The sequence below is a fragment of the Copadichromis virginalis genome, linkage group LG23, assembly GCF_057382275.1.
Source record: "Copadichromis virginalis isolate Kocher_CV1m ecotype Utaka linkage group LG23, C_Virginalis_male_GT1.1, whole genome shotgun sequence".
Taxonomy (NCBI): Eukaryota; Metazoa; Chordata; class Actinopteri; order Cichliformes; family Cichlidae; genus Copadichromis; species Copadichromis virginalis.
In genome coordinates, this window is record NC_140639.1 from 17,073,136 (window position 1) to 17,088,468 (window position 15,333).

Below are 15,333 nucleotides of genomic sequence, written 5' to 3' on the forward strand. Positions count from 1 at the left end.
TGCATTGTGTTCTGCAATAATAATACAATAATAATACAAAAACAGGGCATTGTTGGAATGCTACTACGCAAGTAACCCCGGCGGAAGGGGCTACATGAATAGGATGCGGGACCTATGGATTCTTCGATATCCAACATCCACAATGACGGCGAAACAACTAGTAGCTCAGTGTTCCAACATTCGAAAGAAGGGACTGCTCTCACAGCTAGAGATTGACGAGGTACAACACAAATGCTATGGCAAGGAGGAGTCAGGACGCCAGGTCAGGGGGGAGATATCATCACCCCCACCCGAGATTGGGTACATAGCCCCAAGTGCGATAGGAGAAGGATCGTTGAGTGCGAGAGGAACTGACCTGAAAAAACCTGTATCCCCCGTAGTCGGTTACCAAGATTACGTGAAGTACCCTCAGAAGGTCTGCTAGATGATGTTAATGCAGCACTACGGACGATACCTACAACCACGATTACCGACACTAACAAGCTGATCTACAATACGGCAGCAGTGATCAGTGAGATGCTTGGCTACAAGTTGAACAGCCACAAGGGGCAGTACCCTCCATGGAGAAGGAGGCTAGAGGGCAAGATCAAAGTAGCACGGAGGGAGGTCAGCCAACTAATGGAGTTGCAGAAAGGTGCGACAAAGAAGGTGCATAAGAAATACAGCAAGCTGTCCATACCTGAGGCCTTGGAAACTGCCAAGCAAAGACTCATAGCCTTGCCCAGCCGCTTGAGGAGGTACACCAGAGAGATAGGCAAAGGTGTACTCTCAGTGGCAAGGGAACAATAATAATAAGAGAACAGCACCACCAAGGCTGGAGACGGAGCAATACTGGAAGAGCATATGGGAGAAGGACGCAACCCATAACGGCAATGCTCAGTGGCTAGTGGATCTGAGGGCAGACCACAGCGACCTCCCTGAACAGGGTCCAGTAACCATCACAGTGGCCAACATCCAAGAAAGGGTCTCCAGTATGAAGAGTTGGACAGCACCAGGGCCCGACATGGTTCACGCCTACTGGCTAAAGAAGCTGACTGCACTCCACGAGCTTCTGGCAGCACAAATGAACCAGCTGCTAGTTAACGAGAGACACCCGGAATGGCTAACCGAAGGTCGGACGGTCCTGATCCCCAAGGACCCCAAGAAGGGACCGGTCCCCTCCAACTACCGACCAATAACCTGCCTCAGTACTACATGGAAGCTCCTGTCAGGCATCATATCGGCTAAGATGAACAGGCACATGGGTCAATACATGAGCGGGACACAGAAAGGGATTGGCAAGAATACCAGAGGCGCAAAACACCAGCTACTGGTAGACAGAACAGTCAGCCGAGACTGCAAGATCAGACTGACCAACCTGTGCACTGCCTGGATTGATTACAAGAAGGCCTATGACTCAATGCCCCACAGCTGGATACTGGAATGCTTAGAATTGTACAAGATCAATGGGACCCTAAGAGCCTTCATCAGGAACTCAATGGGGATGTGGTGTACAACACTAGAGGCCAACTCCAAGCCCATAGCACAAGTCACCATCAAGTGCGGGATCTACCAAGGAGATGCTCTGTCCCCACTGCTGTTCTGCATAGGCCTGAACCCCCTCAGTGAGATCATTAACAAGACTGGCTACGGATACCGACTACGGAACGAAGCAGTTGTCAGCCACCTCCTGTACATGGATAACATCAAGCTGTATGCCAAGAGTGAACGAGACATCGATTCACTGATCCACACTACCAGGCTATACAGCAATGACATTGGAATGTCATTCGGACTGGAGAAGTGTAGTCGGATGGTAACAAAGAGAGGGAAGGTAGTCAGAACTGAGGGGATTGAACTACCAGAAGGCAACATTGCAGACATAGAGGACAGTTACAAGTACCTGGGGATCCCGCAGGCGAATGGGAACCATGAAGAGGCCGCTAGAAAAGCTGCAACCACCAAGTTGCAGAGGGTCAGGCAAGTCCTGAGGAGTCAGCTGAATGGTAAGAACAAGATCCGGGCCATCAACACGTACGCCCTGCCCGTGATCAGGTACCCTGCTGGGATAATAGGCTGGCCAAAGGAGGAGATAGAAGCCACTGACATAAAGACAAGAAAGCTCCTTACCATGCATGGAGGGTTTCACCCCAAGTCCAGCACCCTGAGGCTGTACGCTAAGCGGAAGGAAGGGGGCTGGGGACTGGTGAGTGTCAGCACCACAGTCCAGGATGAGGCAACGAACATCCAAGAATACATTGGGAAGATGGCCCCAACTGACCGAGTGCTCAGTGAATACCTCAGGCAGCAGAAACCCAAGAAAGAGGAGGGAGACGAGGAACCATCATGGAAGGACAGGCCCCTGCACGGTATGTACCACCGGCAGATAGAGGAGGTGGCTGATATCCAGAAATCCTACCAGTGGCTGGACAAAGCTGGACTGAAAGACAGCACAGAGGCACTAATCATGGCAGCACAAGAACAAGCTCTGAGCACAAGATCCATAGAGGCTGGGGTCTATCACACCAGGCAAGACCCCAGGTGCAGGCTGTGTAAAGATGCCCCAGAGACAATCCAGCACATAACAGCAGGGTGCAAGATGCTAGCAGGCAAGGCATACATGGAACGCCATAACCAAGTGGCCGGCATAGTGTACAGGAACATCTGTGCCGAGTATAATCTGGAAGTCCCGAAGTCAAAATGGGAGACGCCCCCAAGGGTGGTGGAGAATGACCGAGCTAAGATCCTGTGGGACTTCCAGATACAGACGGACAAAATGGTGGTGGCTAACCAACCGGACATAGTGGTGGTAGACAAACAGAAGAAGACGGCCGTAGTGATCGATGTAGCGGTTCCGAATGACAGCAATATCAGGAAGAAGGAACACGAGAAGCTGGAGAAATACCAAGGGCTCAGAGAAGAGCTCGAGAGGATGTGGAGGGTGAAGGTAACGGTGGTCCCCGTGGTAATTGGAGCACTAGGTGCGGTGACTCCCAAGCTAGGCGAGTGGCTCCAGCAGATCCCGGGAACAACATCGGAGATCTCTGTCCAGAAGAGCGCAGTCCTGGGAACAGCTAAGATACTGCGCAGGACCCTCAAGCTCCCAGGCCTCTGGTAGAGGACCCGAGCTTGAAGGATAAACCGCCCGCAGGGGCGTGCTGGGTGTTTTTTTTGTTTTTTTTTATTAGTCAGAATGACCTTACACAGAAAAGGAATTGGGATTAAAGAAAAGGTAGGTTGGCTCTGGTAAAATTCTCTCTGAATGCATGTCTTTGTATTATGTTTGTCTTTTCTTCTGTTTCCCTGAGTGCAAAGACCATTACATCACTCCACAGTCTCTGTCCTTTTACAGTTTTTTTTTTTAAAGCTATTCAGCTCCCTCTGTCGCAGCAGGCACTGGCCACAATGTAGCGACACATCATAACTCTCCTCTGGAACACTTCCAGAAACTCCTGACAAAAAAGGTCAGGAGATTATGGCAAGTGCGTATGTGTGCTGGTGCTGTACAGTCCAGATATATGTGCAACCTAACAAAAGGAGAGGAGGGGAGACAAACCGAGCATATAATAAGAATGAATGAACTGGGTAATTGTGATGATATGATTCTGTTTATGATGGTGGTTATGCAATGGTAATGATAATGCTGATAGTCATGTTGGCATGACAGTGGCAGTAGTGATAATTAACTGACAGCCTTGATGATGACAGAGATGAGGATAATGGCAATTAATACTGGATATATAGTGGAATCAGCTGTGGGAATGTTAAATGGTGATTGCAATGAGTTAGACAATGATGTCAATGATGTCAACCATGATAGTGACAGTAATGGTAATGTACTTGATAGTGGTGACAATCATGGAAATAAAAATACTTTTTGCTGGTGTCACCCAAGATGGTTTTGATGACGGCAATAGCTAACTATGAAAGCGATTAACTATTACATTGCTAATGGTGTTGATAGTAATGATACTGAAAACTATTATGGTGCAAATGATCTCAGTGACAAATAACAACCATGCTAAAAAATCATGATAGCTACCTATTACATTGATGGCAATGAGGACAAGTATAACAGACAATAGCTATGATCAAGACAATGATGTTACTAAAGGACAATATTGCAACAATTATGCTAATATTAATGTTACTGTGGTGGCAGTTATGATGTAGTCAACATCATGTTACGAAAACAGCAGTGGGGCCAGGTAACGTGCAACTTCCAACCTGTGAATTTTTGACTAGTTGGAACAAAAGGGCTGTTTTTCAACAAGCATGTTTTTTTAAAATGTAATCCAAATTGCAAATATTTTGACCCAAACTATTATCTTTTTTTAAACTAAATTGGTAATTTTGGTGTATAAACTAAAATATAGTGAATGAAAAAAAACAAACAAACTTCTGAAACAGGACAAAGTGAAGTTTCCTGGTTGACAGTATTGTGATTGATGACACCGCCCCTTCTGCTTCCTTTTGGAGATTTTGTCAAACAGGACCATTCACTCTTAGTGTCTAATAACACCGCCACAGCTTGTGGTTCAAAGCATCTGTGCCAAATATGTGCTGAAAAAAAACTGCAATATTTGAAATTCTGGGGAAAAGAATGGCTTGGATTTTGATAATGGCAACAACAGTGAAGATGGTAGAGATGATGCCAACATCATGGCTATGAACAACAAATGAAGATGATGTAGATGATTACAACAACCGCAAATTACAGTGAAATCCAATGGGCTTTATATAATAAAAAACATGAATAGCATTAATTGTAATTGTTAACATGGGTTTGTAAACAAAATGATAAGGAAAGAGTTATGATAAAAATCATAATTTTTGAGAATGGAAGCTGTGTATTATTAGAGTCACTTGTATTTTTATGAGTCCTCTCAAGTGTTACTTGAAAATAGAAATTAAATTCTGCTGAAGTGATATAAATCCAGTGTGGCTTTTTTTGTTCTTTGCTGAAGGTCAGCGGTAATGAGGTGAGGTTAGGATAAAATTGCCACAGCGACGCTCGAACATTGATGGATTTACCTGAATTTACCTGGATTTACTGACTAAAGCAACTCCCAGTGTATACTCAACATATTATATATTAAGGTTTTAAGTTTATGCTATCCAGCTTGCTCTCAGTATGGCTTCCTGGCAACCTACATTGGCTGCCAAGTGCAGCATTCAGAGCCAAAAAAATCTTGTAAATCCCAGCCTCTCCATTCATTCCCCTTACTTATCAATTTATTCAGCATATTTCAACACTTTCTACCACCCACCACTTTCCATCAGTGAATAAATTGTATTTGAGGTGATTATTGAACTAGCAAATACATGTGTGATTATTGTAATCAGTAGTTAATATTGATTCCTGTAACTTAATTTTCAATGAATGTGTCTAGAATCAGGCAGGAAAATTCAACTGTCCTCTCTCTCTTTTCTGTGTGTCTGTGTGTGTGGGTTTGTGTATTTCACAGTGAGCAGAAAGATGAAAGCTTGCTCTAAGATGAGTGAAAATAAGATGCAATCATGTAGTGATTCTACCACTCAATCTTCCCTGGGATGAGTATGGGTCAGGGAGGGTTTGTCAGAGGAGAGGTGCCATGCCAGCATGGAGTAGATCATTGCTTCCTTGAGGATGAGGTTATGATCAAAGAGATTCAGGTGCTTTAGATTTCTCTGGGCAAACCCTAAGAGAGGCCCCCAGGCTGTTGCAAAAACTTTGGTATCCTCTCCCTTTGCCAGTGTAGAGGACTTATCAAACCAACAACAGTCACAAGAAGAAAAGGGTTGTTTTTTTTTCTTTAGCTCTAGCTTTTTGCTGCAGGGAATAAAGACACAGGAATCCTGGTAAGGCCAGCAAGAAAAAAAATGAGGCCAAGTGCTAAAAACTGATTCAAAGGCTGCCTAATAAAATGTATTCAGTGAAAACTGTTCATAAAAACTTCTTCACTAACATGGTTAAGAAGGCATCAATGTAGAGATGTATGATGAAGAGATTTAGATATATTTATTTAAATCTACCATGTATTAACAGTGACCAATCATTTTATTATAATTAGAAAACCATATTTCAGCTAAATTATAATATGCAGTACAAACATTGATCATTCCCAAATCAACTAACATTTAAATCTACAATAAACGCTGTCCTGGTTCTGTTTCAGGGTCTTCTATCAGTTGGACATCCAGTTGGCAGCTCTACCCTGTGCTCCTTTCCAATGATTAAGGTCAATATCTCTAAGGTTGAGGCCAGGGAACCTTTTCAATAATGTCCATTTCCACAACTTCTATCTGTGTATCACTTTTTTAGTCACTACCCAGAGCTTGCGGCCATACGTAAGGGTAAAAATGTAAAACATAGCTCAAGTAGTAAGGTCACACTTTTGAATTAAGCTCTATATTTACCCCATTATTGCAGGGTGTTACATCAATCCATTTGACTGTCTCCCACTCCCTTCTTCCCTCACTCATGACCAAAACCCAAAGATACCTAAACTTCTCTATTTGGGATGGTGGATCATTGCCCCAAGTGGGTATGCCTTCATTTTCTGATGAGAACCAGACTTTGGGGTACTAACTGTCATCCTAGCTGCTCAATACTTGGTTGCAAACCATGGCTGTGAAAGCTAGAGTCCATCAACCAGTGAAGCCAAGAGCACCACATCAACAGCAAAAATCCAAGATAAGATCCTGAGGCTACCATACCTGAAACTGTCCTCCCCTTGCCTGAATCTAGAAACATTGTCCATTAAAATCACAAACAGAATCGATGACAAGAGCCAGACCTGGTGGAGCCCCATACCTAAGGGAAATGAGTCCAACTTCTTGCCAGCAATGAAAAACAAACTATTACTACTGCTCTACGTGGACTAAATAGCCAACAATGACAGCCCCCGCACCACCACGCTCCAGAGGACAAGGGAAGTGCTTAAATGCGTTCTCCACCACTACACTTTGCCAATTCATTTCCACAACATCCAGAGTCTGAATGGAGTCTAGGGAAAGCTCAGCCATCTCTACCTCAGTGACTTCACACCTAGTGATGGAAGTCATATGCATCACACAAACACTGCTTCTATTTCTTGTGTCCTCAGTTGACGTCAGCACGCCAACCCAACCATATATACCTGACGGTTTGCCAGAATTGATTTGAAGTCGACTGAAAGTCTTGTTCCCTGGCCTCATCAGACTTCTCCCAAAGTTTGCCAGTATGGATTTGACAGAGCCATGTCCTTTTTTTTTTCAGCATTGATCAGCTACCTCCAGAATCCAACCAAACTTGGCAACATTTCCTGTTGCCAAGTGCACTTTGGACACAATCATGGTCAAACATAGTTTCCGTTATGGACTATCCATGATCGGCACTGAACTCTAGAAACAGAACTACTCTTGGGGTTACATTATCATTATCCATGTGAGCACTGAAGTACCTAGTAGACAAGAGTGCCTTCGGAGGGATGCTTGCAGCACCCCACCCAAGATTTTCAAGAAGGCCAGGTGTTCTAAGCTAGTCTCAGCATCTAAGCACTATCAATAGTGACAACCCGCTTCCCTGACCTGAAGCCAAAGGAAAATTACCATCTTGTATGAATTTAAATCCACAGAACTAAAGAAGGGGAGCACAGTGGTAAGCACTGATGCTTCATAGCAAGAAGGTCCTGAGTTCGATTCCACCATCTGGACCATTCACCTCTTTCATTGTGGAGTCTGCAAGTTCTCCCTGTGTACTCCGGCTTCCTCCTACAGTCGTTGATACTGTTATGATCTTTTCTTTTACTCCAAGATTGTCTACATGGTATTAGCAACATCTCTGGGCCCCTAACACTCTAATCTATACTGTATCCCTGGAGGTTAATCTTTCACAGGTAATAACATGTAATACTTAGAGCCTCCATAAGTAGATGCCACAGTTTGAAACAGCTTCACTTCCACATTCTGACTCTTAACTATTCCAGCAATATTTGATGTTGAAACAGAAGCTTCTAACAAGTTCTCTGGGCTTTCCTGTTTACATCTCCATTCCCAGCACAAAAAGGATTACAAATAGCAGCTTTAGAGAATATAAAGAGATTATAAAATGCAAGATACTGGATGGGAGGGGTTGTGAAGGGATGTCCTCAATGAGTTGGCAGATAAAAGGCAACACTATGTCAAAGGTCAAAGCCTCTAGAGCTACGTGGAAAGTAAAATGGGGAGGGAGAGTTCAGACTGATTGGAGTTGCCCTGAAAGAGAGTGAGGGTCTGCGTGTCCATGCAGGCATTCTGAAACATATTTCCCTGTAAATTAAACTGGATTACTTGTCTTCTCCACATCCTTTATCGAGATAACACTTGAAGCTAGCATGGAATTCATTGAATAGATCTGTGTGAGCTTTGTGACTTTCTATAATCTTACTGACGTGTGTGTGTATGCGTGTGTGTTTGAACTCCCATAAAAACTGCATGATGATGCAGATCAAAAGGATCTGGATGGTTGTGAGTTTTACTTGGATGTAATTGCTGTTTACTCCATCACATTATACAGTAGAGGTGCTTTATTAAGACTTTCTGCCTGTCATTAGAATTGCACTGCAGCAGTCTCAAGGGGATATGACACTATCTCTGGGTTTTATCAAAGACATTTTATTTGTAATATGACTTTTCAAAGATCTCTTATTTTATGGCAATTGAGCAAAGGTTCTTCTTTCTTCTACTGATGAGATTAATGGGTTTCAAGTGGAATGCCATAGCATCATAACACCACTCATTTCAATACAAAGAAGAGTCATTGCAGTTTTCAAAAGACATTCGCCGGAACCCTGAAGTGTTTTTTTTTTAAACAATACAACACGCCTTGCATTAAAGGATTAAATGGCTTTAAATGATTAGCAGTACATGGGGACAAAATAATTTATTTTTATTGCATTTGAGTTTAGAAAATTCATGGCAATAAGAGCAGAACAGGTAACAATGTTGCTTATTTTCAAACACATGGTGAGTTTGACAGAACCAGGCATATTTATGGGTTAACTAGCATGTCTTGATTACTATATATGGTTATAGAGTCTTCTCTTTATAATTTTCTGTACTAGCACACTGTGGCAGGAAACTGTGGGTTAGCATCCTTGATCTTGTCCCTATGCAGACACAGATTTTATATATAATGTATATAACTAGCCCATATAGTTATTTATATTACAATGAGTGACCTAAAGTGCAGCAGATTGGAATCTGTTTAACCCTGTAAAGATATACTATTTACAGAAAAAAATGTATAAAGTAAATCTTACGTCAGGGTCCACTTTTCCAGAGCTTTAAATTAAAACATGTAGCTACATGTCAGTCTTTAATTACCAGGATCAATAATTACCTACCAAAGTCAATATTAATGGAAATTAAATATATTAATGATAATATATTACATACATTCTAACTACAAGTTTGTCTGCTTTGAAAACTGATCAGCTAAGCCACAATAATTACTTCACCTTGTCTTACCTTTTGCTGAGTTGGTTCACAGGAGATTTAATTCCACCAGTGAGGTATTTGCCCCTGAGAAGCAGCTTTGTCTCACAGAGATGTTTGCTAAATTTTAATTGCAATCTGCGGTGTGAGCATTCACTGCAATCAAAGAAGCAACATGATTGCTCCACTGAAATTACCAAGTGATAGAAGTGTTTATGTACAGTGAGGACATCGGTGAAAACCTTAAACATAATGCTATGTCATGTGGGTTCCTTGCAAATGCTGAATAAGTGTATTTATTCAAGTTTTACATATTAATAGGTAGTAAGTTGGTCCAGCATTGCACCCCACAAGTCTTTGCAGCAACTAGGGCTGAGAAAGATATTAACATGTCTTCTAGTATTTTTATCATATTTACAAAGGTTATTTTGATGCCAAAAACATAAATAGATCTGTTAATGTAGAAAAAAGCCAGTTAGCCAACGGTTAAACTTTTGAACATGATCATAATTTAGAAACGAGGCAAATCAAAACAAAAAACATGCAAAAATGTGTTAAGAGCTGACTGAAGGGTTAATAGTTATTCTATCTGCTGGTGGGATGCAACATAGAAAAGTAAAGAAAAGGAAACAGCAAATCCAAGCAGGTAATCTACATATGTTACAGTTTTAATATCAAAGAATGGTGGAAGACATGTAAATTTTAGACATCAAGCTGAAGAGGACAAAACACATCCAGCCCAAAAAGAGAGTTTACGAGTAAAGAGCAAAAAGAAAATGTCCATCAATTTCAAAAAAAGGACAAGAAATGTAAGAAAATCAAAGAAGATAAAAATTGTAGGAGAAAGGGTAAGTTTGATTTCCCTTGTCATGCAAATCAGTTTGGCATTGGGGGAAAAAATACCTTCGTCGTCCGTGCGGTCACTATCACCTAAATCATCACTGTGTTTCTTTGTAAGGGGACCTATAGGACCAAGAAGGAGAAGATGGAGGAAAACAGGGTGATCAAGAACACAAACAGTCTTCAAAAGACGCTCTCAAAAGAAAGAACGTTTTTTCAATCATTACTGATTTTATAGCCCCCTTTTTTCTTTTCTTTTCTTTTTTTCTTTTTAGAAAAATCCTCACATTGACAAGCAGACTGGGCAAACATTACCACAATGTCCACTTTGTTTAATGTTGGAATTTACTCTGCTTGAGTTCATTTAAGAAGTTAAAGACCAAAAAAAGAGGGACTTTAAAAAAAGAGGCAAAAAATGTTAGTTTTCTGTTGAAAATGAAGACTGAACTAAAGATAAACGTCTCAAGATCATAAACTTTAAAACATTGCATAAAGTAGCATAAATTACACACATCAGATATTGTGGTAACAACTGAATTGATCAGAATAGAAGAGAAAAACAAACAAAGACTGTAAAAGAAGCAGAGTTTTTTTTTTAAGAGCAGAGCACTCTAGAGAATCATGTGACAACTTCCCCAAATGCATTTTAAAAGTGATTTGATGTCACAACACACACAAACATCTGTCCATACATATCCCTGTTTAGAATATCAACTATCCCAATATTTTAAAGGCAGTGAGAGAAAGAAAGGAGACCCCCCCAAAAAATATATTTTTTTTGAGTGATTATTGGGTTATTCTTTATCCATTTATTTTCATGCTTTTGCCAAGGCATGCTATAAATCATAAAGCATGAATAAGCACACATAGTAATTTTCATAATACAATTTAGAATAATCAGTTTTATTTAAAGGAAACAAACTGAGCAATAACACAATAATGACTTTGCTCTGGCATAATAATATTGAGATTAATTATGTATGTTTGTTTAATCAATACAAGAAAAAAAGTAAAGTATGAAAGCATCTGACACTTTGAGCAGATACAATAAGGGTACTGAATTAAACTTCTTTTTTCTTTTTTTTTTAGTAGATTCTTTAAATACTCTTTAAACATTTTTTTTGTTCAACCTGAGTGTTTGTGTAGTGTTTAAGTTTATCAGGCAATTGTCTGTCAAGGGAAGTGGTTAGATGCTTCTCCATAAAAACAACAGTTTGTCATTTTAATATCAGTATTGTTTACATACACAGAGAAAAAAACGCATGCTAGCTTAAAGTATTTACACACCTACAAACAAACAAACACACAAATACAAATAAAACGTAGAGAGGAAAGAATATACATATATCTTCCAAACAAGATCAGAAACATGCAGTCTTAACAAAAAATAACAGAAGCTGTCAAGGTGCATGACACATAGAATAGCATCAGTAGCATACTGGTCCTCCCCCAACCCACCACACACACACACACACACACACACACACACACACACACATACAGTTGTGCACACATGCAATGGCATCGACAACACGTGAGCCCGTTGTGCCTCAAAGTGCCATCAGTGGATGAGGAAATCACCACTTTAGTCCTTTAATCTATCTTAATTGACCACAGCAGCAAATAGCCGGCACTTTTATGCAAATATACTTCAATTCCATTTTTAAAAACTGATCTAGCAGTTTATTCTATTTATAAGGTCAACGCTAATAAATGGCTCATATTAAACTAGAAATGTCACTAAATGAGTTGTTGTTAATGTTTATGAAATAGATCATAATGGCAGATGACTGACTTAAATGGTTAAGATGGTTCTAGCCAGTAACTCATATCCAAGAGTAATAATTCCTCCATCATAATATCTTGGTTTATTTTAAGCTCACTGATTTCTTTCCAATGACTTTAAAAAGGAGGCTGGCTTACTGCATATCAGTGTGTCCTGCAGCAGTCTCCCAGCTCTCTTTTGTGAATATGACAAGCAATTTGATAAGGGAGAGCTGACTCGTGCTTTCAATGTGCTGAATAAGCACCGAGACACCAAGTCGCTTCTTAGGAAATGGGAAATGTCTAAGAAAGAGAAAGCAGCCACTGTCTAGGGATGTGTCACCTGTTTATAGAGTATGCCGCATAGAGAGATCACTGACAAAACAATACATAAAGGTTGTGAGAAATCTGTGGTAACCTTTCAGCATACACGACGCTGAGTGATATATGTCTTCGTGCTAATACCTGAATATACAGCAAGCCTACAGTTACTTTTCAAACTGTTGCATCTACAATTTAAATGCATGTTCGGACAGACAAGTACACAATTAATTTTTATATATAGATAGATATAAAATTAGCAAAACAAAGTGGTGTGTTTATATGTTTTTGACTGAAAAATATCCAAACTACAAGAGGACATTTAAATTTAAAATGCTGTTTTATCTGTGTTATTTATATTTATAGGATGTAGAAGCCTAACTTCCAGATCTAGTCTAGTCTTAAGTCTCCATGAACCAAAGCAACTATCCATTTTAGAATGTTAAAATACTTCAACTGGCACAGTACACTGAATATACTACATATGTCTCAACACCATCAACATGAAATGAGTATCATCGAAAGACAATAAGTAAATAAATAAAAACATTAAAAAGCTGTGAGCAACTGGAAAACCTATGAGAATTTAAAAAAGAAAAGACAAAAACAATGCGACTGCTCTCTGAATTGCACATGTGCTGCTTTTATAGGAGCACCTTTTCTGACTTAGGGTTAGTTGGGATCAGAGCAAGACAGCTGCATGACATGTCATATCACACACACACACACACGTGGAGAGAGAGAAAACGAGAGAGACATCATTCAACAATCATGTGCCAATACTGAACGTCGCTGTGACAAGAATGTCCTGACACCGACCTGTCCTCACCTGCTATTTTGAACCAGTGTATGCGTGCTTTCATATGTGTGTGGGTAACTGAAGCAGAGATACTGGTGAAGTCTCAGCTGGCATCAGCTCTGATCAGTGATTAGGAACGTGACACTTCAAACATTTTTCAGATAACCTTTGTTTTAATCCCTACCATAGATAATAACCAACCAAATATACTGTACTTCTATTGCAACCCATGAAGTCATTTATAATCCATTTTAACACCAATAAAAAGAAAGGAATGTAGACATCTAGAAAAATGTGCCTGTATATTTTCACCCTGGTATTTATATATATATTAAAAAAGTAAATAAAACTCACTACAGCTAGGATTATCCCCACTGTAGACGCAACACAGGTGTATTTGTCCTTATGTGCGTAGTCTACTAGACTACAAGGGCTCACAGTTGGTGCCCTTTTAGTCTGCTGTGTGGGTGCTGACAGGTCTGTGGAGTCGCAGCAAATTGGAATTCACGCATACATCCACGAGTCTCTTTCACCCTCTGATAACAAAATTTGCATCACCTTTGTGTAAGCAGACTTTTGCATCTTGTATATGGCAAAGGAAAGTATAACACTGGCCTAACGTGTGATTAGGCACATGTGTCTTTTGGAGCAGTGCAGCAAAACCGTAGTTAAAAGAGTTAATGACACAAACCAGTATCCTACCAGTTGGTTGAACCTGCCAATTACTGGCAATATAAGATAGATAACAACTGATGGTGATTCAATGGGATAACAGCTTTCAAAATAGGTTATCTTTTTCTACATTGTGTGACTACTTCTTATCACTTCACCTTTACTTCTGCATGCTAACAAATTGCTGTTCTCTTATATCTGCACTATACCCCCCTTTGTTTTTCAAACAAAAGCACAGATTGGTAGACTAACAGGCTGACCTGTAAATGTGAAAGAGGTGTAATTCAGAGGGAAAGAGCTTAATTGCTTCAAACAGGACCTCAGTAAACACACTGAAAGAAGTTTGAAGATAGAAGTTGAAATTTAGAAATTTGGTACTAGTTCTGCAGAGAAAACCGGGCAAAGATTAAAAATGCTCTATGAATTATTTGAAATATGCAATCAGTTACCATTTAATTAGGTAAATTAGTGCAGACTGTTATCCAACCCAGCAGCTCACTATAATACCTTTACAATGAAGTTCGTCTGACTTTGTTTAGGACTTGGAAGTCTTGTGTCTTATGGCCTCAGCATGTTTTAAATTATTATATTCACAGATATGTGCAGTTAACTTGGTCAGTGGGTCGTTAAAAATTAGCACTTATCAAGTTAAAGCTAGAGAAATACCCAAGGTCCCCCTGTTATATTCTTATGGTTCCTGTAATTCTTTTAAGTATGAAAGGGACACTGAGTTTCCTTTTCATACCTAAAAGGACCCCGTACAGCACATTTCATTTTTCTTTTTCCTCTTCATCATTCAGTGGAGCAAAATATTACACTTTGATTTTCAGTCTCTCAGTCTACATCGTCTGCCTTTCTCTGACGTTTGTGGTGTCTTTTTCTCTGTGTCCATCGTTTTCCCTTCTATCCTCATATCTCCCTGCTTCCACCAACAGCATTGATTGGAGACTGATGAAGAGGAGTTTCACGCTCTCTGACACTGCAACAATCCATGACTCAAAAAGCCAGCTGGGAAGCAAGAATGATAGATACACACACACACACACACACACACACTAAACCCTCAGGCTTTCCCCTCTTCTGGATGAGGTAATTATTGTGAGGAGAGTCCATGCATCGATTGCACATTCTGCACAAGAGCTATCCACACATACATATATTGCTCTCTGTATGCATCAGTCAAGGCCTCTACTGGCATAGAAACACACTAGCATAATCAATCACCGATGCACATTAAAAAGGGGATCTAACAGAGCTCGCTGCTCAATGAGCCAAATAGGTAATCTACAACTGACCTTGGATAAAATCCCCACAGGCTGTAAACTATAAATACAGAATCCATCCCCAAGGTAGAACTGGGACTTTAATGCACTTCAACAAACTCTCTGATGAGGAGAATCACTCAGGAAGCATGAAAATAAGCAGAATGTGTGAAACCTCAGAGAGGTGTGTTACAGATATGTTAGAACTGTGTCATACAATGAGTCTGATGTCCAAAAATATCTTTTTTGGTTTCTACT

The 15,333-nt window shown here is 40.4% G+C and overlaps 1 protein-coding gene across 2 annotated transcripts in view; it reads right to left on the reverse strand.

The window, feature by feature from the left end:
* nlgn1 (neuroligin 1) overlaps positions 1 to 15,333 on the reverse strand; it is a 314,164-nt gene that overhangs the window by 187,215 nt on the left and 111,616 nt on the right. For both annotated transcript variants that reach the window (XM_085449665.1, XM_085449666.1), the window contains one exon: positions 10,321 to 10,380. In XM_085449665.1, coding sequence (XP_085305791.1) covers positions 10,321 to 10,380 — 60 coding nt within the window. The remainder of the gene's footprint in view (positions 1 to 10,320; positions 10,381 to 15,333) is intronic.